Source organism: Oncorhynchus clarkii, chromosome 1 (assembly GCF_045791955.1).
Source record: "Oncorhynchus clarkii lewisi isolate Uvic-CL-2024 chromosome 1, UVic_Ocla_1.0, whole genome shotgun sequence".
Classification (NCBI taxonomy): Eukaryota; Metazoa; Chordata; class Actinopteri; order Salmoniformes; family Salmonidae; genus Oncorhynchus; species Oncorhynchus clarkii.
In genome coordinates, this window is record NC_092147.1 from 39,917,058 (window position 1) to 39,942,521 (window position 25,464).

Here is a 25,464-nt window from a genome sequence, read left to right on the forward strand (position 1 = left end):
AGGGTGAAAAACAAGATAATGAGTCTAGAGAAGAAGAAAAAAACCCACTCACAACACTCCTACATTGTAGTCCGTTCTACCAATTAATCCCATGGTGCATCCTGTCCTGTTCCCCACTCTGCAGGATCTGAGGACCCAGGCAAGCAGATATGGTTTGTGTAGGGGGTCAGATTCAGAGCATGTGCTAATTGGAGGAGCAGGTAAGCTGCGAGGGGAAGCACATTCTTGCAGGGCCCTGAGCCATCTCCTGAGAGCCCATCGTGGCATGTTGGATAGGAAGGGCAGCAGCTGGTGACTGTGGTTGCAGCAGCTGGTGACTGTGGTTGCATCACAAATGGCACCCTATTCCCTATATAGTCCCAGCTCTGGTGAAAAGTACTGCACTATATAGGGAATAGGGTGCCATTTGGGATAAAAACCTGTGTCATCACCCTCTCCCTTTCGCCATGTCTACTTGACACCGACCGACACAGCAGAATAGAGAGCTGGAGGGATACAGGAGGAGGAGGATCTGGCTTCAGAGGAAAGGAATCAGCCTCTTGTAGACAGGCACACGCGTCTCATTACGACTCAACCCCCTCTCTGTGGCTGAACAATGACAACGTCAGCTTTTCTTGTGTCTGTAAACATAGTCACCCCTCCACCCCAAAACTAATGCCTCTTCTTTCTAATTGTGCCTATGTCTCAGTCCTACTCCCCTGTCAGTTAGCGTACAATGTTTGGCTCGTGGGCTGAATGAGGAGAAAGGTGAATAAAGGGAAGTAGACATGTTATTAAAAACCCTGACATAAAGTACCACATAAAGGAGTAGAAAGGAGCCGAGGGCTTCCGACCCCACTGTGTGGGCCAATTAGGACGCTAATTAATGGCGTTCTGGTAATGATGCAGCAGCGGCACGCCAACAGCGGCAGCTTCCATTGACTCCAGCTGAATGCAGCGGCAGCCGAGGTGGTATGGCCGAGGCCTAATTGAGCACCGGGGCTAACGGCAGGAGATTCTTCCTCAAATGAACTGGTTGGCAGGGAGCGCGCTCAGTGTCACTCAGCCTCGCATCCACATCATTCTCTGAGTAGCGCTAGGTTCTGCTTGCTAAGGAAAGGCCAGTATGAATGAAGACAGCAGACGTTCAGGTTCAGGGGGACAAATAATAAGCCATAGGGAATCATTCAAACAGGATACAAAGCTATATAATTCAGAAAGGTTAATAATCTGGCATTGAGGGTTACAATGAATAGAAACACTGCTGGCAAACACAGTTGTTGTTGCATTCATACATGATGAGGCTGTGTGGTGGTTGGTTTACCTTGACAACTTGTCAAACATGTTGACCAATTTCTGGGCCTCGTACTCTTTCTGCTCCTCAGTCATGTCTTCGATGGGGTTAGGCATGGGCTCCTCCACGTGACCCGTGATTGGGTTGATGCTGAGACAGACAGAGATAGGACAGAGAGAAGACGTAATGTGTGTAACATTTATTTAACTAGGGAAGTCAGTTAAGAACAAATTCTTATTTACAATGACAGCCTAATAATGATGGTGAAAATGACCCAATGCTTGACTGTCCTGAATGTTTGGCTAGAATGCAGGGCTGTTCAATTCTGGTGCTGGAAGGCCAAAACATTTCTGTTTTTGTTAATACCTGGTAGATAATGGCAGTCACCTGGTGTCCCAGGTCTGAATAAGTCCCTTGTCACAGGTCTGAATTAAGTCCCTTTTAAGAAGGAGAGGGTGAAAGCCAGAAGTGTTTCGGCACTCCAGAACCAACATCGAACAGCCCTGGCCACTAGAGTGACACTTAAGTGGTGTCACGTAAAAGTGATTGATGAAACACCCCTTGGCCCAATGGATTCTGTTGTAGTTAAATACATGTTGTGGCACTCCCATGATACACCCTAAAGCCAACACAACATTTAATCCAAACATTTAGTAATTCAAAGCAAGGCATGTGTGTCTATGGTCATGTATTCAAAGCTTCTGCCTACTCACAAAGGTTTAGCCGATTTGTACTCTTCGGTGTCAGAGTCTTCGTCGTCTGAGTACAGAGTCTCTCCTCGCCCCCCTGCCAGCAGGCCTCGAGCCACCAGGAGTCCTGCTGCATTACCATACCCAGTGTACTTCAACAGGTGGTCCACTGGAGGATTAGAGGGGGAGAAATCAGTACAACACCATGGACAACTGTACTTTATGTAGGGATGGGGGTTTGAACTCATTTCACTATTCGAATAGTATCATACATTTTTGTTGGATATTCGAAAAACCGTTTAAAGACAGACATAACAAGGATCATTTTGGTATTTGATTTAGATTTAAGACCCCTTGAAGTATATAAAAATTGAGTTTCAAACATTTTACTTGGCCTTACTGACATTAGCCCATAGAAACACATTCACTACATGGAACAACAGAACAAAATTCCTTTTGATTTTTTGGGGTTGGACTGAAGTGTCTGTGAATTCAGACCCCTCACCTTTTTCCATTATTTTTTGCCAAACTGAGCAATCAGCGGAGAAGGGCCTTAGTCAGGGAGGTGACCAAGAACCCAATGATCACTGACAGAGCTTCAGAGTTCTTCTGTGGAGATGGGAGAACCTTCCAGAAGGACAGAAATCTCTGCAACCCGCCACCAAATGAGGCCTTTATGGTAGCGGCCAGATGGAAGCCACTTTCAGTAAAAAGGCACGACAGACCACTTGGAGTTTGCCAAAAGGCACCTAAAGGACTCTCAGACCATGAGAAAAAACATTCTCTGGTCTGATGAAACCAAGATTGAACTCTATGGCCTGAATGCCAAGCATCACGTCTGGAGGAAACTTGGCACCATCCCTAAGGTGAAGCATAGTGGTGGCATCATCATCATATTGTAGGGATGTTTTTTAGCATCAGGGACTGGGATACTAGTCAGGAACGAGAAAAGATGAACAGTAAAGTACAGAGAGAGATCCTTGATGAAAACCTGCTCCAGAGCACGCAGGACCTCAGACTGGGGCAAAGGTTCACATTCCAATAGGAAAATGACCCTAAGCACACAGCCAAAACAACACAGGAGTGGCTTCGGGACAAGTCTCTGAATGTCCTTGAGTGGCCCTGCCAGAGTCCGGACTTGAATCTGATCGAACATCTCTGGAAAGACCTGAAAATAGCTGTGCAGCGACAATCCCCATCCAACCTGACAGAGCTTGAGAGGATCTGCAGAGAAGAATGGGAGACACTCCCCAAATATAGGTGTGCCAAGCTTGTAGTGTCATACCCAAGAAGACTCAAGGCTGAAATCACTGCCAAAGGGGCTTCAACAAAAAGTAAAGGATCTGAATACATATGCAAATGTGATATTTCAGTTTTGATTTTGAATACATTTGCAAAAAAAATAGAAAAATCTGTTTTTGCTTTGTCATTATGGGGTATTGTGTGTAGATTGAGCTGGGGAAAAAACAATCTAATCCATTTTAGAATAAGGCTGTAACATAACAAAATGTGGGAAAAAATCAAAGGGTCTGAATACTTTCTGAATTGCCTGTACATCTGAGAGATAAAGATCAGGAAAAATGTGTTATTATTATGTTTTTTGTGTGTGTTTTTTTTTTACATGTCTGTAACCCCTTATTTCTGGCACTAAACAGTCTCCACAGTACCAGTCAAAAGTTAGAACACCTACTCATTGAAGGGTTTTTCTTTATTTTTACTATTTTTTACATTGTAGAATAACGTTGAAGACATTAAAACAATGAAAAAACACATATGGAATAATGTAGTAACCAAAAAATATTGGATTAGATTTGAGGTTATTCAAAGTAGCCACTCGTTGCCTTGATGACAGCTTTGCACACTCTTGGCATTCTCTCAACCAGCTTCACCTGGAACACTTTTCCAACAGTTTTGAAGGAGTTCCCACATATGCTGAGCACTTGTTGGCTGCTTTTCCTTTACTCTGTGGTCCAACTCATCCCAAACCATCTCAATTGGGTTGAGGTCGGGTGATTGTGGAGGCCAGGTCATCTGATACAGCAATCCATCCCTCTCCTTCTTGATCAAATAGCCCTTATCGGGTCATTGTTCTGTTGAAAAACAAACGAGAGTGGGACTAAGCACAAACCAGATGGAATGGCATCTTGCTGCAGAATGCTGTGGTAGTCATGCTGGTTAAGTGTGAATTGAATTCTAAATAAATCACAGACAATGTCACCAGAAAAGCACCTCTACACAATCACTCCTCCATGCTTAACGGTGGGAACCACACATGGAGATCATCCATTCACCTACTCTGCGTCTCAAAGAGACAGCGGTTTGAACCAAGAATCTACAATTTTGACTCCAGACCAAAAGGACAGATTTTCAACGGTCTAATGTCCATTGCTCGTGTTTCTTGGCCCAAGCAAGTCACTTCTTCTTATTGGTGTCCTTTAGTAGTGGTTTTCTTTGCAGCAATTCGACCATGAAGGCCTGATTCACACAGTCTCCTCTGAACAGTTGGTGTTGAGATGTGTCTGTTACTTGAACTCTGAAGCATTTATTTGGGCTGCAATTTCTGAGGCTGGACACTCTAATGAACTTATCCTCTGCAGCAGAGGTAACTCTGGGTCTTCCTTTCCTGTGGTTGGTCCTCATGAGAGCCAGTTTCATCATAGCACTTGATGGTTTTTGCAACTGCACTTGAAGAAACACAAAGTTCTTGAAATTTTCCGTATTGACTGACCTTCATGTCTTAAAGTAATGATGGACTGTCATTTCTCTTTGCTTATTTGTGCACGACCGGCTCAAAATCGGTTAATTTGAAATTGTGTTTTTTTTTATACATTGGATAAAAGTAGAGACTCAGAGCTACAAAATGGTATATCATACATAGAAGTCGACCGATTAATCGGAATGGCCAATTAATTAAGTTTTCATAACAATCGGAAATCTGTATTTCTGGACACCGATTTTTCTTTTTCTTTTACAGGGGTCTTAAGGGGTCTTACACTTTATTTAACTAGGCAAGTCAGTTAAGAACACAGTCCTATTTTCAATGACGGCCTAGGAACGGTGGGTCAACTGCCTTGTTCAGGGGCAGAATGACAGATTTTTACCTTGTCAGCTCTGGGATTCAACCTTGCAACCTTACGGTTAACTAGTCCAACGCTCTAACCACCTGCCTCTCATTGCACTCCACGAGGAGCCTGCCTGTTACGCGAATGCTGTAGAAACCAAGGTAAGTTGCTAGCTAGCATTGAACATCATAATCACTAGTTAACTACACATGGTTGATGATATTACTAGTTTATCTAGCGTGTCCTGCATTGCATATAATCGATGCAACGCTGGGGGATGATTTAACAAAAGCGCATTTGCGAAAAAAGCACAATCGTTGCACGACTGTACCTAACCATAAACACCAATGCCTTTCTTAAAATCAATACACAGAAGTATATTTTTTTAAACCTGCATATTTAGCTAAAAGAAATCCAGGTTAGCAGACAATATTAACCAGGTGAAATTGTGTCACTTCTCTTGCGTTCATTGCACGCAGTCAGGGTATATGCAACAGTTTGGGCCGCCTGGCTCATTGCGGACTAATTTGCCAGAGTTTTACGTAATTATGACATAACATTGAAGGTTGTACAATGTAACAAGAATATTTAGACTTAGGGATGCCACCCGTTAGATAAAATACCGAACGGTTCCGTATTTCACTGAAATAATAAACGTTTTGTTTTCGAAATGATAGTTCCCGGATTCGACCATATTATTGACCAAAGGCTCGTATTTCTGTGTGTTATTATGTTATAATTAAGTCTATGATTTGATATTTGATAGAGCAGTCTGACTGAGCGATGGTAGGCAGCAGCAGGCTTGTAAGCATTCATTCAAACAGCACTTTCGTGCGTTTTGACAGCAGCTCTTCGCAAGCACAACACTGTTTATGACTTCAAGCCTATCAGCCTAATGGCTGGTGTAACCGATGTCAAATGGCTAGCTAGTTAGCGGGGTGCGCGCTAATAGCGTTTCAAACGTCACTCGCTCTGAGACTTGGACTAGTTATTCCCCTTGCTCTGCAAGGGCCGCGGCTTTTGTGGAGCGATGCGTAGCGCTGCTTCGAGTGTGGCTGTTGTCGATGTGTTCCTGGTTCGAGCCCAGGTAGGCGCGAGGAGAGGGACAGAAGCTATACTGTTACACTGGCAATACTAAAGTGCCTATAAGAACATCCAATAGTCAAAGGTTAATGAAATACAAATGGTATAGAGAGAAATAGTCCTATAAATACTATATTAAATCCAACCTAAAACCTCTTACCTTGGAATATTGAAGTCTCATGTTAAAAGGAACCACCAACTTTCATATGTTCTCATGTTCTGAGCAAGGAACTCATGGCACATATTGCACGTTTACTTCTCCAACACTTTGTTTTTGCATTATTTAAACCAAATTGAACATGTTTCATTATTTATTTGAGGCTAAATGGATTTTTATTGATGTATTATATTAAGCTAAAATAAGTGTTCATTCAGTATTGTTGTAATTGTCATTATTACAAATAAAAAATGTATCGGTATCGGCTTTTTTTTGGTCCTCCAATAATCGGTATCGGCGTTGAAAAATCATACTCGGTCGACCTCTAATCATAAACTACAGTTGAGGAACAATGGGAAAGTTATTCTGCTTTGAAAGTTGATTCACTTTTAAATTCACTTTTGAGAAAATGGCCTTTGAATGTTTTGGTCCTACTATTGGAGAACCCTTCTTTGTCTACACCCATTTAGCATCATTCACACCCTCTTAAGCTTTTGCTTCACCCATCTTTTTAAGGGTGGATCCGAATGTACTAACAACAGCAGTCAAGCATCCAAGCTAACTTGCTAGTTACTTCCAGACATCTAAGTGAGAGAGAACAGCTCACTGAACATTATTCACCCTAGCAGAGCTGGTTAGGCTGTTATGTTATCCAGAGCGTTGGTGACTACAACTGTGCTGTCAGATTGTCCGTTCTTAAATTCAGACCATTTCGCATTAATCCGGACATTCTGACCTCACAACAGAGGTCAAGCACCCAAGCTAACTGGCTAACATTGGCTAGCTTGCGAGCTACTTCCAGACACATAACGAGAGAACATCCCACTCTGACCATTTTACTCGCCCTAGCAGAGCTGGTTAGGCTGTTATGTTATCCAGAGCGCTGGTGACTGTCACTGTGCTGCTGGCAACAATTTAACTACGCTTTTTTGCTGACGTTTACTGACACCGGCCAATTTCAACGGGTGTTGAGCATTTGTAAATTCATCAGATATTCAGCACTCTCTGCCACACTCAGACTAGAGTGCTCTGAAATCGGAGTAGATGGCCAGACTGAATTTACGAACACACCCGAAATAGTTACTTGCATAGTGAAGTCTTTTATTAAGACGTGTAGCTAGCAAGCTAGCTTGGTAAACAATGACCCATAATCCCTACTCATGACGTTATTACCCTGCATGAATCTGCAGCTAGCTAACCAACCAGGTTCAATGTTAGCTAGCTAACATTAGTCTATAGCTAGCTAAGTAAATGGCTCTGAGATATGAATAATAAGGTCATACACGTAACATTAGCTAGCTATCTAGCCAGCCAGCTAACATTACATAGCTAGCTAGGTAAACAATGAACCCTAATCGCAACTCATGGCGTCACTACCCTGCATGAATCTGTAGGTAGCTAACCAACCAGGTTCAATGTTAGCTAGCTAACATTAGGCTATAGCTAGCCAGAAAAATGTCTGTTAAAATTAGAAACGTGTAATGTCTGAAAACGTAGCTAGCTAGACTATCTTATCATTCATGGTTGGACGTGTCTCCTGTCAGATGCCATCGTTGCCCTTTGTTTTAAGATGTAATCCGGAGACAGGTATTTTCTCCATCTCCTTAGCTATCATACTCAAATTCCACTGACTTCAGTCCTCCAGAAAGTGGTGAGCAACACTTATGCAGTTTTAATACAAGATACATGTTTTTTTTTTAAAAGCCGTGTTAGACAGGATTACCTAGACATACTGACCAGCTCAAATAGATAAAAGCATGCTATATGGCAGACCAATCCAAACGCATCTCTCGGCATGTCCAGCCCACTCATCTCAGCCAATCATGGCTAGTGGGAAGGTTGCTCACAGTTTCTTTGGCTAAACCAACTAGGCTCGTAAATTAACAATTGTATTAGCATTTACAGATGGCATACATGTTTGTTATTAAGGCACATGAAAGTTCACAAGTTCGAAAAGGCATTTCTGGCAAAAAAAAAGCATTTTGATCAAATATATTTTTTTTAGCGTTCAAACAACTCTCCTGTGAAATAGTGACCCACGACATATGCATAGTTTCCTGAAACGGATCACATTTGAGCTGTTCTTGCCATAATATGGACTTGGTCTTTTACCAAATAGTTCTATCTTCTGTATACACCCCTACCTTGTCACAACACAACTGATTGGTTCAAATGCATTAAGGAAAGAAATTCCACAAATTAACATCTGTTAATTGAAATGCATTCCAGACTACCTTATGAAGCTGCTTGAAAGAATGCCAAGAGTGTGCAAAGCTGTCAAAGGCAAAGGGTGGCTACTTTGAACAATCTCAAATATATTTGGATTCGTTTAACACTTTTTTGGTTACTACATGATTCCATGTGATATTTCATAGTTTTGATGTCTTCACTATTATTCTACAATGTAGAAAATAGTAAAAAATAAAGAAAACCCTTTAATGAGTAAGTGTGTCCAAACTTTTGACTGGTACTGTATACTTCCATTCATTTTTTCAACAAGTACCAGGGGACATTCAGATGAGGCCTGTAGGCGTCCTAGAGCATAACAACTGACATGTACGTCTCACCTTCCCATAGAGTCATCATAATAGTTTATAGGCCAAACCGTTCGGACCCTACATACAATTTTGTGAGAAGACCAATTTGTGGGATGTCCATGGTCTGACAGACACCGCATCCGATGTAAAAACAAACATCTCTAGCTTAAACTGACAGATTTGCATTTTTTGTATTATGCTAATTATATTTCCGCAGGGGCACAGACATCAACCTTGGGGGGTGAAGAAGATATTTTTAGCTAGCCAGCCAGCTATTGCTAGCCAGGATAGGCAGCTATAGCTAGCCAGCCAGCTATTGCTAGCCAGGATAGCCAGCTATAGCTAGCCAGCCAGCTATTGCTAGCCAGGATAGCCAGCTATAGCTAGCCAGCCAGCTATTGCTAGCCAGGATAGCCAGCTATAGCTAGCCAGCCAGCTATTGCTAGCCAGGATAGCCAGCTATAGCTAGCCAGCCAGCTATAGCTAGCCAGGATAGCCAGCTATAGCTAGCCAGGATAGCCAGCTATTGCTAGCCAGGATAGCCAGCTATTGCTAGCCAGGATAGCCAGCTATAGCTAGCCAGGATAGCCAACTATCGCTAGCCAGGATAGCCAACTATCGCTAGCCAGGATAGCCAACTATCGCTAGCCAGGATAATTGAGGCCACATGCTGCACTTTCTCCGCCACCCCATTCAGTTAAAACAACAGTTGTAGCCTACTCCTTCTCATTTTTGCTAAACTTTTAATTCCGTTATTTTATTCCATCATGCATTGCATTAAGTGAACCGTCACTCCACTTGCTACGCATTAAGCATCTTTGCCGCTTTGATTGGCCAACATAAACAACAAGCTACACATTTACGGTGTGCAAGTCATAAAACTATGACATTTGTCGTTTTCTTAAATTATTCATTTTAAAATGTCATGGTATATCCCTGTATGTAACATTAATATTTTAATTTAGAAAAAACATTTTCGGTGTTAAAATAGGTCAATCATAATTATATATTCTTTATTCTGCAAAAATGAACACACACAAGTATTCGAATACTAACGTCCGTTCGGCTATTCGAATAACCGTGCACATCCCTATCATACAGACTGCCCAGTGTCTCTCTCTCTCACCACTCTCTTTGCAGAGGACGAAGAGGAACTCTGCAGCGCTCTGCTTCACGCCCATGTCCACGTGGGTCATGAGGCGCACCAGCTTGTTCCTAACGGTGGACCCTATCTCCGGCCTGACCTTGACCTCCTTCAGCGGGGGCAGCACCTGGAGACAAATACAGCCAATGGGGGCAGAGCCACAGTGAAAATTAACACTGTAGTACACTAGACTAGTGAACTGAGTGATCAGGCCAGCTAATGATCCATCTGCCACTGCTGGAGGATATGTTAGAAGAAAAGTAATCTAGACAGATTTTATAAGATATGTGAAATAAATACACAGAACAAAAATATAAATGCAACAATTTCACTGAGCTACAGTTCATATAAGGATATCAGTTAATTGAAATAAATTCATTAGGCCCTAATCTATGGATTTCACATGACTGGGAATACAGATATGCATCTGTTGGTCACATATACAGTGCCTTGCGAAAGTATTCGGCCCCCTTGAACTTTGCGACCTTTTGCCACATTTCAGGCTTCAAACATAAAGATATAAAACTGTATTTTTTGTGAAGAATCAACAACAAGTGGGACACAATCATGAAGTGGAACAACATTTATTGGATATTTCAAACTTTTTTAACAAATCAAAAACTGAAAAATTGGGCGTGCAAAATTATTCAGCCCCCTTAAGTTAATACTTTGTAGCGCCACCTTTTGCTGCGATTACAGCTGTAAGTCGCTTGGGGTATGTCTCTATCAGTTTTGCACATCGAGAGACTGACATTTTTCCCATTCCTCCTTGCAAAACAGCTCGAGCTCAGTGAGGTTGGATGGAGAGCATTTGTGAACAGCAGTTTTCAGTTATTTCCACAGATTCTCGATTGGATTCAGGTCTGGACTTTGTCTTGGTCATTCTAACACCTGGATATGTTTATTTTTGAACCATTCCATTGTAGATTTTGCTTTATGTTTTGGATCATTGTCTTGTTGGAAGACAAATCTCCGTCCCAGTCTCAGGTCTTTTGCAGACTCCATCAGGTTCTTCCAGAATGGTCCTGTATTTGGCTCCATCCATCTTCCCATCAATTTTAACCATCTTCCCTGTCCCTGCTGAAGAAAAGCAGGCCCAAACCATGATGCTGCCACCACCATGTTTGACAGTGGGGATGGTGTGTTCAGCTGTGTTGCTTTTACGCCAAACATAACGTTTTGCATTGTTGCCAAAAAGTTCAATTTTGGTTTCATCTGACCAGAGCACCTTCTTCCACATGTTTGGTGTGTCTCCCAGGTGGCTTGTGGCAAACTTTAAACGACACTTTTTATGGATATCTTTAAGAAATGGCTTTCTTCTTGCCACTCTTCCATAAAGGCCAGATTTGTGCAATATACAACTGATTGTTGTCCTATGGACAGAGTCTCCCACCTCAGCTGTAGATCTCTGCAGTTCATCCAGAGTGATCATGGGCCTCTTGGCTGCATCTCTGATCAGTCTTCTCCTTGTATGAGCTGAAAGTTTAGAGGGACGGCCAGGTCTTGGTAGATTTGCAGTGGTCTGATACTCCTTCCATTTCAATATTATCGCTTGCACAGTGCTCCTTGGGATGTTTAAAGCTTGGGAAATATTTTTGTATCCAAATCCGGCTTTAAACTTCTTCACAACAGTATCTCGGACCTGCCTGGTGTGTTCCTTGTTCTTCATGATGCTCTCTGCGCTTTTAACGGACCTCTGAGACTATCACAGTGCAGGTGCATTTATACGGAGACTTGATTACACACAGGTGGATTGTATTTATCATCATTAGTCATTTAGGTCAACATTGGATCATTCAGAGATCCTCACTGAACTTCTGGAGAGAGTTTGCTGCACTGAAAGTAAAGGGGCTGAATAATTTTGCACGCCCAATTTTTCAGTTTTTGATTTGTTCAAAAAGTTTGAAATATCCAATAAATGTCGTTCCACTTCATGATTGTGTCCCACTTGTTGTTGATTCTTCACAAAAAAATACAGTTTTATATCTTTATGTTTGAAGCCTGAAATGTGGCAAAAGGTCGCAAAGTTCAAGGGGGCCGAATACTTTTGCAAGGCACTGTACCTTTTTAAAAAAGGTATGGACATGGATCAGGAAACCAGTCAGTATCTGGTGTGACCAACATTTGCCTCATGCAGCACGACACATCTCTTTCGCATAGAGTTGATCAGTCTGTTGATTGTGGTCCATGGAATGTTGTCACATTTCTCTTCAAAGGCTGTGCGAAATTGCTGGATATTGGAGGGAACTGGAACACGATGTCATACACGTCGATCCAGAGCATCCCAAACAGGCTCAATGGGTGATATGTCTGATGAATATGCAGGCCATGGAAGAACTAGGACATTTACAGTTTCCAGGAATTATGTACAGATCCTTGTGACATGGGGCTGTGCATTATCATACTGAAATACTGTATGAGGTGATGGCAGTAGATGAATGGCACGACAATGGCCTCGGGATCTTGTATCACAGTGCATTCAATTTGCCATTGATAAAATGCAATTGTGTTCATTGTCCATAGCTTATGCCTGCCCATACCATAACCCCACCTCCACAATGGGGCGCTCTCTGTTCACAATATTGATATCAGCAAACAGCTCGCCCACATGACACCAAACACACTGTCTACCATCTGCCCGGTACAGTTGAAAACGGGATTCATCCAAGAAAAGCACACTTCACCAGCATGCCAGTGGCCATTGAAGGTGAGCATTTGCCCACTGAAGTCAGTTACGATGCCAAACTACAGTCAGGTCAAGACCCTGGTGAGGACAACAAGCAGACAGATGAGCTTCCCTGAGACAGTTTCTGAAAGTTTGTGCAGAAATTATTCGGTTGTGCAAACCCACTTTTTAATCAGCTGTCCGGGTGGCTGGTCTCAGACGATCCCGCAGGTGAAGAAGCCGGATGTGGAGGTCCTGGCCTGGCTTGGTTATACGTGGTCTGCGGATGGGAGGTTGGACGTACTGCCAAATTCTATAAAACCGCTATTCCCAAACTGGGGTATGCGCAATGCCGTCGGGGGTATGCCAAATAAAAATGTGATTCACATTTTCAAATAGTCCATTTAGATTTTCCAACGGGCCTATACATTTAAGTGATGTTTTTTTTTTCTCGAGCAGCCACGTTTCACTGCCAAAAATAAAATGAAACCATATAGTGTTCAGGGAAATAACAACAATGTCAAATACAGGTAGCCTAGTCAAATAATTAACATCCAATCACAGTAACCGTTACTCTCTCGCTGGAAATCCCCTAACTGCAAGTTTGTAGCCAAACGGAGCTGCTGCTCATTCCGTTTGCTCGAAAATAGATAAATGGTTAAAAAAAAAGTAAGGCCCGCGTCCATAGAGACACATACCAGCTCTACTGGTAGTACTGCTACTACCAGCAGTACTACACCTGTCGACGACACAAGTTGTTTTGCTTCCACGAGCACATCCAATGCTAGCATCAGTAATTCTACATTTGTTGCTAGCCTAGCTAGCATGGACACTGACAGTTGTGAATCTGATGCAGCTGAAGAGCTACTGCCCCCTTACCCGGGAAAGCACCAAACAGACAGACGTTGGACCATCGAAGAGGCGCAAATATGATGAGAACTACATTGATTTGGGGTTCACTTATATTGGGAGTAGTGCCTTGCCTCAGCCACAGTGTGTTATATGTGCAAAAGTACTATCTCACAACTCAATGACACCTTCACTCTTGCACAGACATTTAGAAGCAAAACATGCCAATTTGAAAAATGAGCCACGAGTTTGAGTGAGAATTAAGACGACTATCGAGTAGTAAGACATGTATAAAAGCAACACATACCATTAATAAGAAGGGGCTAGAAGCATCTTTTTGGTTAGCTACTGAGTGGCTATGACAGGCAAGCCCCATACTATTGTGCTGCCGCGAATATGGCTGGGACAATGCTGGGGGAAAAGGCACAAAAAAAACTATACAGACAATGACTTCATCAAACAACACTGTTTCACAGCACATCAGTGACATGGCAGGAGATGTTTTAAAACAATTACTGCTTTGCATACAAGCCAGTGAATTCTATGCGTTACAGCTGGATGAGTCAACAGACGTGGCGGGCCTGGCACAGCTCCTGGTACAGTTGAAGTCATACATTTAAGCTCAGTTTTTCACAATTCCTGACATTTAATCCTAAAAATACCCTGTCTTAGGTCAGTTAGGTCAGTTAGGATCACCACTTTATTTTAAGAATGTGAAATGTCAGAAAAATAGAAGAGAATTATTTATTTCAGCTTTTATATCACTTTTATATCACATTCCCAGTGGGTCAGAAGTTTACACACACTCAATTAGTATTTGGTAGCATTGCCTTTAAATTGTTTAACTTGGGCCAAATGTTTTGGGTAGCCTTCCACAATAAGTTGGGTGAATTTTGTTCCATTCCTCCTGACAGAGCTGATGTAACTGAGTCAGGTTTGTAGGTCTCCTTGCTCCAGCTTTAACTTCCTGACTGATGTCTTGAGATGTTGCTTCAATATATCCACATCATTTTCTATTTTGTGAAGTGTACCAGTTCCTCTTGCAGCAAAGCTCCCCCACAACATGATGCTGCCACCCCTGTGCTTCAAGGTTGGAATGGTGTTCTGCGGCTTGCAAGTCTCCCCCTTTTTCCTCAAAACATAACGATGGTCATTATGGCCAAACAGTTCTATTTTTGTTTCATCAGACCAGAGGACATTTCTCCAAAAAGTACAATCTTTGTCCCCATGTGCAGTTGCAAACCGTACTCTGGCTTTTTTATGGTGGTTTTGGAACAGTGGCTTTACTGTGGATATAGATACTTTTGTACCCGTTCCCTCCAGTATCTTCACAAGGTCCTTTGCTGTTGTTCTGGGATTGATTTGCACTTTTTGCACCAACGTACGTTCATCTCTAGGAGACAGAGCGTGTCTCCTTCCTGAGCGGTATGACGGCTGCGTGGTCCTATGGTGTTTATACTTGCGTTCTATTGTTTGTACAGATGAACGTGGTACCTTCAGGCGTTAGGAAATTGCTACCAAGGATGAACCTGACTTGTGGAGGTCTACAATTTCTTTTCTGAGGTCTTGGCTGATTTCTTTTGATTTTCCCATGATGTCAAGCAAAGAGGCACTAAGTTTGAAGGTAGGTCTTGAAATACATCCACAGGTACACCTCCAATTGACTCAAATGATGTCAATTAGCCTATCAGAAGCTTTTAAAGCCATGACATTTTCTGAAATGTTCCAAGCTGTTTAAAGGCAGTCAACTTAGTGTATGTAAACTTCTGACCCACTGGAATTGTGATACAGTGAATTATAAGTGAAATAATCTGTCTGTAAACAATTGTTGGAAAAATTACTTGTGTCATGCACAAAGTAGATGTTCTTACCGACTTGCCAAAACGATAGTTTGTTAACAAGAAATATGTGGAGTGGTAGAAAAACTTGTTTTAATGACTCCAACCTAAGTGTATGTAAACCTCCGACTTCAACTGTACCTATGTGAGAGTGGATTCTCAGCCCCCACTAGCATGAAAACTAAATACAGGCACAGACTGTGTGTGGAAAATGATTTAAGGCTGAGACTCTCTCCAGTACAACATTGCAGAGTTATGTGCACCCTTTCAAGTACACTTCTGGGATCTTTTATTTCAGCTCATGAAACATGGAACCAACACTTTACATGTTGCATTTAGATGTTTGTTCTGTATATATGTATTTCACACTGATTAAGTAGTTTCACTAATTTTGAAGATCTTAATTTTGCAGCACTTTTTATGTATAAGAATAGGATAGATTAGAACATGCCCTTAAAGTGTATGTTCAAGCTCAAGCCCCCTCTAGCTCCAGCACACTACCTGTGTCTTGATGTATCTGCGGATCTCCCTGTGGTACCTGGAACCCTCGGTCAGCAGGCTGAGCACTGGGGTCAGCCCCTCTTTGTAGTTGGCACCCTGCTTGGAATGAGACACACATGAGGCGAGTGACGACAGGCATGCCCACAGAGGCACTGTAGCAGTTGGTTTGTGGACCATTAGCAAAATAACTATTCAGGAATGTATTAGTAATTCAATTTCTATGTTGTGTGGACAGCTTCTAATAGGATGGCCAGGATTTACGCATCATTTCATTGGCTTGTTCAGTAGAGACTGACGTTACTACATAAACAGCCATATGAATTTCTGAATGGCCTCTAACAGTTAGATAGTCAGTTCCTTAAATGGCGGGTGAGAAGTCACTGGTGGACAGCATCATTGAGGTTAATTCTACTTTGGCTTGAAACATTGTTTTATTTAACTTGTTGGTCAAGAGGAAATGCAAAAGTGTTGGCATGGTTTGTAATAGCAGCCACGGAGATCAAGCAATCATTTTTAAGAAAGATGCAGAATCGGCAAGTCTTGGTTTGTAGATAAGTGATTCTGTGCAGTCCAATATCTCAAACACACACAATGGGGTGAATCCTAACTTCCACTGAAGTCAAATTTTCACTTACACGTGCATTGATATCAGCGAGAGACATTTAAGTTATTTAACAGACGCCCTTTTCCAGAGCGGCTTACAGGAGCAATTAGGGTTAAGTGATTTGCACAAGGGCACAGACAGATTTTTACCAAGTCAGCTCGGGAATTTGAACCAGCAACCTTTCGGTTACTGGCCCAATGCTCTTAACCGCTAGGCTACCTGCCGCCTCAGTGAAAATGTAAGTGATTTTAAGTAAACATTTGACTTAAGTGGAAGGATTCGCCCAATGTCTCTGGTCCACTAGTTCTTACCTTGTCTATCCTCTTCTCCATAAAGTCCAGTAGCACCTGCATAGCGTCCATGTTTTTCCCCCTGTACTCCTCCTGGCCCCCCTGGACCGGCAAGTCAATCAGCACATCCAGACATGACACTGGCAGGTTACTCAGCAGGTTGATGGCATGGCTGGAGGAGAAGAAGGAAGACATGAGGAGAAAGGACAGTGGTTAAGTCATTGGTTATAGCATGTAGGAAGGATTAACAAATAATAAATATGGTTTCGTTCTTAAGAATAGGCTACATGCATATCATTGTTTTCTACCAATCATGAGACTTTTTAAAGACTACTTGTTTGTTAAAAGCACTTTCGTCTAGCATGAAGATACGTTGGGTAGTTATCCCTCTTATTGTTGTGTTTGTGTCAAGACCACAAGGCATTCCATCAGTCTAAACAGACAAGGACCTAAAGTCAACTTTGGATTTTGGACAATGGGCTAACCCCGTGACCAGAGGGACACAACAACATAATCCATAGGACCACAGGGAGCATTATCAATCACTTTTACATGACACATTCTTTACATTCTCGCATGTCCTTCAAAAGAAAGCTTTGTAGTTAATTCGCATCAATGAGATGTCCAGAAAAGACATACTGCCGTATGGCTTCTAAAAACAGTCTTGGCTTAAAGTTTTAACTTTCTCATGAGCTGGATGCTGTCACTGTTGATTAGAGAGTGATTATTGGATGGTGATTAATTAGCACAAACCAAACGATGAATGTGTACTTTCAGAATGCAGTTTTGCCCTGTTGTGTGGAGAGCAGTGAGGAGAAGGGTTGCCAACCTGTGTGCTTCCTCTGTTTTGTCCTCTGTCTGAGTCTTAAGCATCAATAGATGGCGCATGATGGCGGTGACAAGGCGGAGCTGGTGGTCACCACCCTATCAAATGAAGGATGGAAATCAAATCAAATTTTATTGGTCACATACACATATTTAGCAGACGTTATTGCGGGTGAAGCAAAATGCTTGTGTATCTAACAATTCACAAAAATACACAAATCTAAAAGTAGAAGAATGGAATTAAGAAATATATAAATATTAGGACGAGCAATGTCGGAGTGGCATTGACTAAATACAGTAGAATAGAATACAGTATCAAATCAAAGTTTATTTGTCACGTGCGCAGAATACAACATTTCACCTTACAGTGAAATGCTTACTTACAGACTCGAACCAATAGTGCAAAAAAAGGTATTAGGTGAACAATAGGTAAGTAAATAAATAAAATGAGTAAAAAGACAGGCTATATTCAGTAGCGAGGCTATAAAAGTTGCGAGGCTACATACAGACACCGGTTAGTCAGGCTGATTGAGGTAATATGTACATGAATGTATAGTTAAAGGGACTATGCATATATGATAAACAGAGAGTAGCAGGTTAGGGGGGTGTGTGAGTAAAGCAGTTTGTAAACATTATTAAAGTGGCCAGTGATTAATTGTCTATGTACACTGCTCAAAAAAATAAAGGGAACACTTAAACAACACAATGTTACTCCAAGTCAATCACACTTCTGTAAAATCAAACTGTCCACTTAGGAAGCAACACTGATTGACAATACATTTCACATGCTGCTGTGCAAATGGAATAGACAACAGGTGGAAATTATAGGCAATTAGCAAGACACCCCCAATAAAGGAGTGGTTCTGCAGGTGGTGACCACAGACCACTTCTCAGTTCCTATACTTCCTGGCTGATGTTTTGGTCACTTTTGAATGCTGGCGGTGCTTTCACTCTAGTGGTAGCACGAGACGGAGTCTACAACCCACACAGGTGGCTCAGGTAGTGCAGCTCATCCAGGATGGCACATCAATGCGAGCTGTGGCAAGAATGTTTGCTGTGTCTGTCAGCGTAGTGTCCAGAGCATGGAGGCGCTACCAGGAGACAGGCCAGTACATCAGGAGACGTGGAGGAGGCCGTAGGAGGGCAACAACCCAGCAGCAGGACCGCTACCTCCGCCTTTGTGCAAGGAGGGGCAGGAGGAGCACTGCCAGAGCCCTGCAAAATGACCTCCAGCAGGCCACAAATGTGCATGTGTCTGCTCAAACGGTCAGAAACAGACTCCATGAGGGTGGTATGAGGGCCCGACATCCACAGGTGGGGGTTGTGCTTACAGCCCAACACCGTGCAGGACATTTGGCATTTGCCAGAGAACACCAAGATTGGCAAATTCGCCACTGGCGCCCTGTGCTCTTCACAGATGAAAGCAGGTTCACACTGAGCACATGTGACAGACGTGACAGAGTATGGAGACGTCGTGGATAACGTTCTGCTGCCTGCAACATCCTCCAGCATGACCGGTTTGGCGGTGGGCCAGTCATGGTGTGGGGTGGCATTTCTTTGGGGTGCCGCACAGCCCTCCATGTGCTCGCCAGAGGTAGCCTGACTGCCATTAGGTACCGAGATGAGATCCTCAGACCCCTTGTGAGACCATATGCTGGTGTGGTTGGCCCTGGGTTCCTCCTAATGCAAGACAATGCTAGACCTCATGTGGCTGGAGTGTGTCAGCAGTTCCTGCAAGAGGAAGGCATTGATGCTATGGACTGGCCGCCCGTTCCCCAGACCTGAATCCAATTGAGCACATCTGGGACATCATGTCTCGCTCTATCCACCAACGCCCCGTTGCACCACAGACTGTCCAGGAGTTGGCGGATGCTTTAGTCCTAGTCTGGGAAGAGATCCCTCAGGAGACCATCCGCCACCTCATCAGGAGCATGCCCAGGCGTTGTAGGGAGGTCATACAGGCACGTGGAGGCCACACACACTACTGAGCCTCATTTTGACTTGTTTTAAGGACATTGCATCAAAGTTGGAACAGCCTGTAGTGTGGTTTTCTACTTTAATTTTGAATGTGACTCCAAATCCAGACCTCCATGGGTTGATAAATTTGATTTCCATTGATCATTTTTGTGTGATTTTGTTCAACATTCAACTATGTAAAGAAAAAAGTATTTAATAAGAATATTTAATTCATTCAGATCTAGGATGTGTTATTTTAGTGTTCCCTTTATTTTTTTGAGCAGTGTATATAGGGCAGTAGCCTCTAATGGTTGAGCAGCCGGGTGGTACCCAGCTAGTGATGGCTATTTAACAGTTTGATGGCCTTGACATAAAGGCTGTTTTTCAGTCTCTCGGCCCCAGCTTTGATGCACCTGTACTGACCTCGCCTTCTGAATGATAACAGGGTGAACAGGCTGTGGATCGGGTGGTTGATGTCCTTGATGATCTTTTTGGCATTCCTGTGACGTTGGGTGCTGTAGGTGTCCTGGAGTGCAGGCAGTGTGCCCCCAGTTATGCGTTCGGTAGACCGTACCACCCTCTGGAGAGCCCTGCAGTTGCGGGTAGTGCAGTTGCCGTACCAGGTGGTGAAACAGCCCAACAGGATACTCTCAATTGTGCATCTGTAAAAGTTTCTGAGGGTCTTAGTGGCCAAGCCAAATTTGCTCAGCCTCCTGAGGTTAAAGAGGCGCTGTTGCGCCTTCTTCACCACATTGTCTGTGTGGGTCAGTGATGTGTATGCCGAGGAACTTGAAGCTTTCCACCTTCTCCACTGCGGTCATGTCGATGTGGATAGGGGAGTGCTCCCTCTGCTGTTTCCTGAACTCCACCATCAGCTCATTAGTTTTGTTGACGTTGAGAGAGAGGTTATATGGCCCCACTTTGCCAGCTCCCTCACCTCCTACCTGTAGACTGTCTCGTCATTGTTGGTAATCAGGCCTACTACTGTTGTGTCGTCTGCAAACTTGATGATTGAGTTGGAGGCGTGCCTGGCCACACAGTCATGGGTGAACAGGGAGTACAGGATGGGGCTGAGCACGCACACTTGTGGGGCCCCTGTGTTGAGGATCAGCAAAGTGAAGGTGTTGTTTCCTACCTTCGCCACCTGGGAGAGGCCCGTCAGGAAGTCCAGGACCCAGTTACACAGGGCGGGGTTCATACCCAGGGCCCCGAGCTTAATGATGAGCTTGGAGGGTACTATGGTGTTGAAGGGTGAGCTATAGTCAATGAACAGCATTCTGATATAGGTATTCCTCTTGTCCAGATGGGATATGGCAGTGTGCAGTGCAATGGCAATTGCATCGTCTGTGGATCTATTGGGGCGGTAAACAAATTGAAGTGGGTCTAGGGTGTCAGGTTAGGTAGATAGGTGATATGATCCTTGACTAGCCTCTCAAAGCACATCATGATGACAGAAGTGAGTGCCTTGGGGCGATAGTCATTTAGTTCAGTTACCTTTGCTTTCTTGGGTGGAGGAACAATGGTGGACATCTTGAAGCAAGTGGAGACAGCAGACTGGGATAGGGAGTGATCGAATATGTCCGTAAACCCACCAGCCAGCTGGTCTGCGCATGCTCTGAGGACGCGGCTAGGGTTGCCGTCTGGGCCGGCAGCCTTTGCCAGGGTTAACACGCTTAAATGTCTTACATTGGCCACATACAACAGACTGATCCTTATGGAAGCATTTCATTGCTTCAAACAAAAGGAGGGGAGGGTCTAAGCAGGTAAGAAGGATAAAATTAGCTATGGATGAACCGGAAAGGGGAGGAGGTCATGTAAAAAAGAAAACATAGGACGATATTGGTCATAGCTCATAACCTGTATCATTTAGGTAACATTTATTATGCCAATACAGGGGTAAAATGTTGTTGTTTTTTAAATTAAAAAACATGAACAGAGAGAGCGAGAGAAAGGAGAAAGGGAGGGACTGTAACTATGGAGAGATTGAGGAAAGATGAGAGGAATTAGGGATTTCCGGACGTGGAAGTCAGACCTAAGAGCTGTGAGTCACTGAGCACAGGCTTTCCATTCCATGCAAATGACCATGTGGGATTGACTCATGAGATGAACAAAGGGCTCATCTGATCAACGCCACAGATTATCCTTTATATTGACCATATACTCAAGTGGCCGCTTTGACAATGAAAAGAAATGGAAGTTAGTCGGGAGGCAAGATCAGGTGGGGCCATTCTAGCCAATGAGAGGGCAGATACGTGTGTGAACAACAGGTACACATTTTTTCTCAATGTTGCCGGGATGTCACGTGTTCCTACTTATATCAGTACACTCGTAACAACCTAGGCGTTACAAGATTTCTATTCGATTAATAAGCCATACGATTATTTCACTAACTCCCCCTGGCTAATCAAGAAAGCTGTAAAGGTGCCAAAGGAGCTTAAGCGAGGTCAGATAGCTGATAAACCTCTTATTGCTGCACAGGCTTAGTTAGGGCTTTCTATTTAAGGGATGTCACTGAATAAAGGCAAGTGTCTTGCTGTTAAACTATCTGTAAATAATATCCTTCAACCAAAGCATGCAAAGTTTGGTGACTTCAATGCTGAATTCAAAATATGCAAGGAGATGTGTCCATCCACAGCCAGTGAGATGTAAAGAATTTATGTTTATGCAGTAACTCTAAATGCTGTGTGATGCTGTGACACTATAGGCTGTGCTCATGGCTGCAGCGTCTAGCCCTCTTTGAGCTCTGAATAATAACAATAATAATAATAAATGCCATTTAGCAGATGCTTTTATCCAAAGTGACTTACAGTCGTGTGCATACCTTCAACTGAGCCATACAGGACCATGTGACTGCCATGTTACAAGTACAGCATACATATCCTCTTTAAAAATGAAAAAAACTCCAAAAGGAGTTTTATTCTGTAACAGACAGAGGGTGTAACAGTGTAACTCACCTCATCGCTAGTGTCAGACAGCGTAAGGTTGAACAAGGCTTTCAGGGCCTCCATGGCCCTCTCGTTGTCTTCAGCAGGGATAGGCAAGGCCTGGAGGCCTGGATGGGCCACCTCGTAGGGGCCCACCCAGCGTAGGTCCAGGGTACGCTCCAGCACCTCTGTGAGGAGCCCCACGGCATGCAGCTCCCTCTGGAGCCCCCCTCGGACGTCTGGCCGCAGAGCCGAGAGCAGGAAGAGCAGGCGCAGGGAGAACAGGCCCACCTCGTGACACCCGGCACGGGCGGCGTGCAGGCGGGCACACAGACCACGTGCCAGCTGCACGTCGGCACCCACCTGCTGTGCCGCCACGCTGTTAAACACCACGTTACACAGGCACTTAAGGGCCTCCACCACCACCCTCTCTTCCTCCTCTGTCTGGGCATCCTCTTGCAGACTGTCACCTCCCTCCTCTCCCGCCTGCAGCCGAGCCAGCCCGGCCAGGACCAGCATGCCCTCCCGGGTGCCCACAGGGCCCAGGACCCGCTTGTCCCGGGACAGGATGCGAAGGGTCTCCAGGCAGGTGCTCTGGCAGCAGGACCCAACCTGCCTCCCCAGCACAGTCAGCAGACCCTGACACAGCCTCTGCACAGTGAGAGAAGGTTGGTTCATCATAAAACACACAGGGGGCAGAAGCATTATCTAGGCTATAAGTAAAAGTGAAGCACCAGACAAGGCAGAGTATTTACTGTTTACTTACACTTCGTAGGTCCTCCTCTTTTGGGTCAAAGGTGAATGTGCGACTATTCTGAAAAAGACAGTATACATTAGTCTTGCTGAAACAAACTCAGTGTTCCCGGCAGTTCTCCCTCGCTGTGTACCATGTGAGTTACGTCAGCAAGGTTAAGTACTAATGAGAGAAAAGTCAAATGAATATGCTAAATGTGCTTTGTCACCTTCATCTGTGCATGATTCTCAGAAATGTTATCTAGAAGTAATTTGTTTCTATGATACAGTAAATAGCTTGCGCAGAAAGATTATACGCATGACTACATTAGATAGGATATACGAGTGTGGTGCAAAGTATATCGTCATTAGGCTCTAGGTTATCAGTAACCGCGGCTAACGACGTTAGCTAGCAAACTTACCTAGCTAGCTAGCTCAAGTTACAGCAGGAAGTGCAGCAATAGCTATCACCAAATGGGAGCTAGCTAGAATTGTTCATTATATACGCATGCTGTCATTGTATGCTTAGCTAGCTACAGTACATGATTAGAAAGTTATACCATACAATGTTTGGCCACAACACTAGCTAACGTTAGCTAGCTAGCAACCCAGCTAGCCAGGATGAAAATATGCTTCCTACAACACAGCAATATGTTTTAAACTCGTTGATTCCTTTCAAAATGAAAGGGGAAATGCAAGTTCTAGATAGACATAGTTTTAGTACTAATTTTAGCAGCTATGATTATGTAAACGTTTTTAGATGGCTGGCGAGCTAGCTAATAACTTTGTTTTGGTTGACGTCAAATCGAGGAGAATTACACCCACCTCTACGTTGTACTGGTGCAAAAGCCTTTTAATTTCCTCTTCATTGTTAGTCTCGAGCTTTGACAGGATACTGTTTAAATCCATTCTTAAAATATTTCGATGACAATTCAAGATTTGTAACGTTATAGAGTACGTTTCTGAATAATTTGCAGCACCCTATTTTTTTTATTTTTTTTGTATTCGTCTGGCATTCAGTTACATACAGAAGGCTACATACACCCTTCTTCCTTGTTTCAACTTTCACCGGTTAACGTCACGATCTCATCGAAACCGTGCGAGCACAGCGTGCAAGGTCGGTGATCCGCCTATAGTCCCCCACAGTAGACTCGTTATAATACCTATACAACCTAGCATTCAAACAGAATTGGTTCCAATCGTCTTTCCAACATAATTTGTTTTCCCACATACTTTATTTGAAGTATTTGTAAAATTAATTATGTGTTTAGTGTAGGCTTACCTTGGCGTTACGTTTTGCTAACGGTTTAATTCTCTCTCAGACAAGGTAAGGTTTACCTATAATATATACGCCTCAATTTACTCTTAAAAATCCAAAATGCTAATTTGCAACAGAGAAAACCTCAGCAAGACTACAAATGCCAGCAGGAAGCTCCTGCGCTTCATATTTTATTTAACTAGGTAAGTCAGTTAAGAACAAATTATTATTTACAATGACGCCTGCCAAAAGGCCTCCTGTGGGGACGGGTATTACAAATAAAATTATAGGAAGTGAGGCCTAAGAGAGTTTTATAAATAACCATCAACCAGTGGGTCCTGCGATAGGTATACAGAGATGACCAGTTTACAGAGTATAGAGTGCAGTGAAGTGTCCTACAAGGAGCATTGGTGGCAAATCTGATGGCCGAATGGTATCAAATCAAATTACATTTATTTATATAGCCCTTCGTACATCAGCTGATATCTCAAAGTGCTGTACAGAAACCCAGCCTAAAACCCCAAACAGCAAGCAATGCAGGTGTAGAAGCACGGTGGCTAGGAAAAACTCCCTAGAAAGGCCAAAACCTAGGAAGAAACCTAGAGAGAACCAGGCTATGTGGGGTGGCCAGTCCTCTTCTGGCTGTGCCGGGTGGAGATTATAACAGAACATGTCCAAAATGTTCAAATGTTCATAGATGACCAGCATGGTCAAATAATAATAATCACAGGCAGAACAGTTGAAACTGGAGCAGCAGCACGGCCAGGTGGACTGGGGACAGCAAGGAGTCATCATGTCAGGTAGTCCCGAGGCATTGAGAGAATGAGAGAGAGCATACTTAAATTCACACAGGAAACCGGATAGGACAGGAGAAGTACTCCAGATATAACAAACTGACCCTAGCCCCCCGACACATAAACTACTGCAGTATAAATACTGGAGGCTGAGACAGGAGGGGTCAGGAGACACATCTAGCACATCTAAAGAACATCTAGCCGCTCGAGAGCACCCTTACCTGCCAAACTATAAATGACGTCTCTGTAATCTAGCATGGGTAGGATGGTCATCTGAATCAGG

At 43.5% G+C, this 25,464-nt stretch overlaps 1 protein-coding gene across 2 annotated transcripts in view; it reads right to left on the reverse strand.

Moving 5' to 3' along the window:
* Positions 1 to 24,206, reverse strand: part of LOC139406999 (RIC8 guanine nucleotide exchange factor B) — a 30,951-nt gene extending 6,745 nt beyond the window's left edge. The window contains exons 1-9 of one of the 2 annotated variants that reach the window (XM_071150244.1): positions 23,955 to 24,206; positions 23,164 to 23,211; positions 22,428 to 23,048; positions 17,522 to 17,616; positions 16,714 to 16,864; positions 15,799 to 15,894; positions 9,928 to 10,072; positions 1,987 to 2,131; positions 1,304 to 1,423 (exon numbers count right to left, since the gene is read on the reverse strand). In XM_071150244.1, the coding sequence (XP_071006345.1) occupies positions 1,304 to 1,423; positions 1,987 to 2,131; positions 9,928 to 10,072; positions 15,799 to 15,894; positions 16,714 to 16,864; positions 17,522 to 17,616; positions 22,428 to 23,048; positions 23,164 to 23,211; positions 23,955 to 24,038 (1,505 nt within the window). In that variant the 5' untranslated portion in view covers positions 24,039 to 24,206. Of the gene's footprint in view, positions 1 to 1,303; positions 1,424 to 1,986; positions 2,132 to 9,927; positions 10,073 to 15,798; positions 15,898 to 16,713; positions 16,865 to 17,521; positions 17,617 to 22,427; positions 23,049 to 23,163; positions 23,212 to 23,954 lie in introns of both variants that reach the window. The other variant, XM_071150235.1, reaches the window with a different exon arrangement.
* Between the last annotated feature and the right edge of the window lie 1,258 nt (positions 24,207 to 25,464).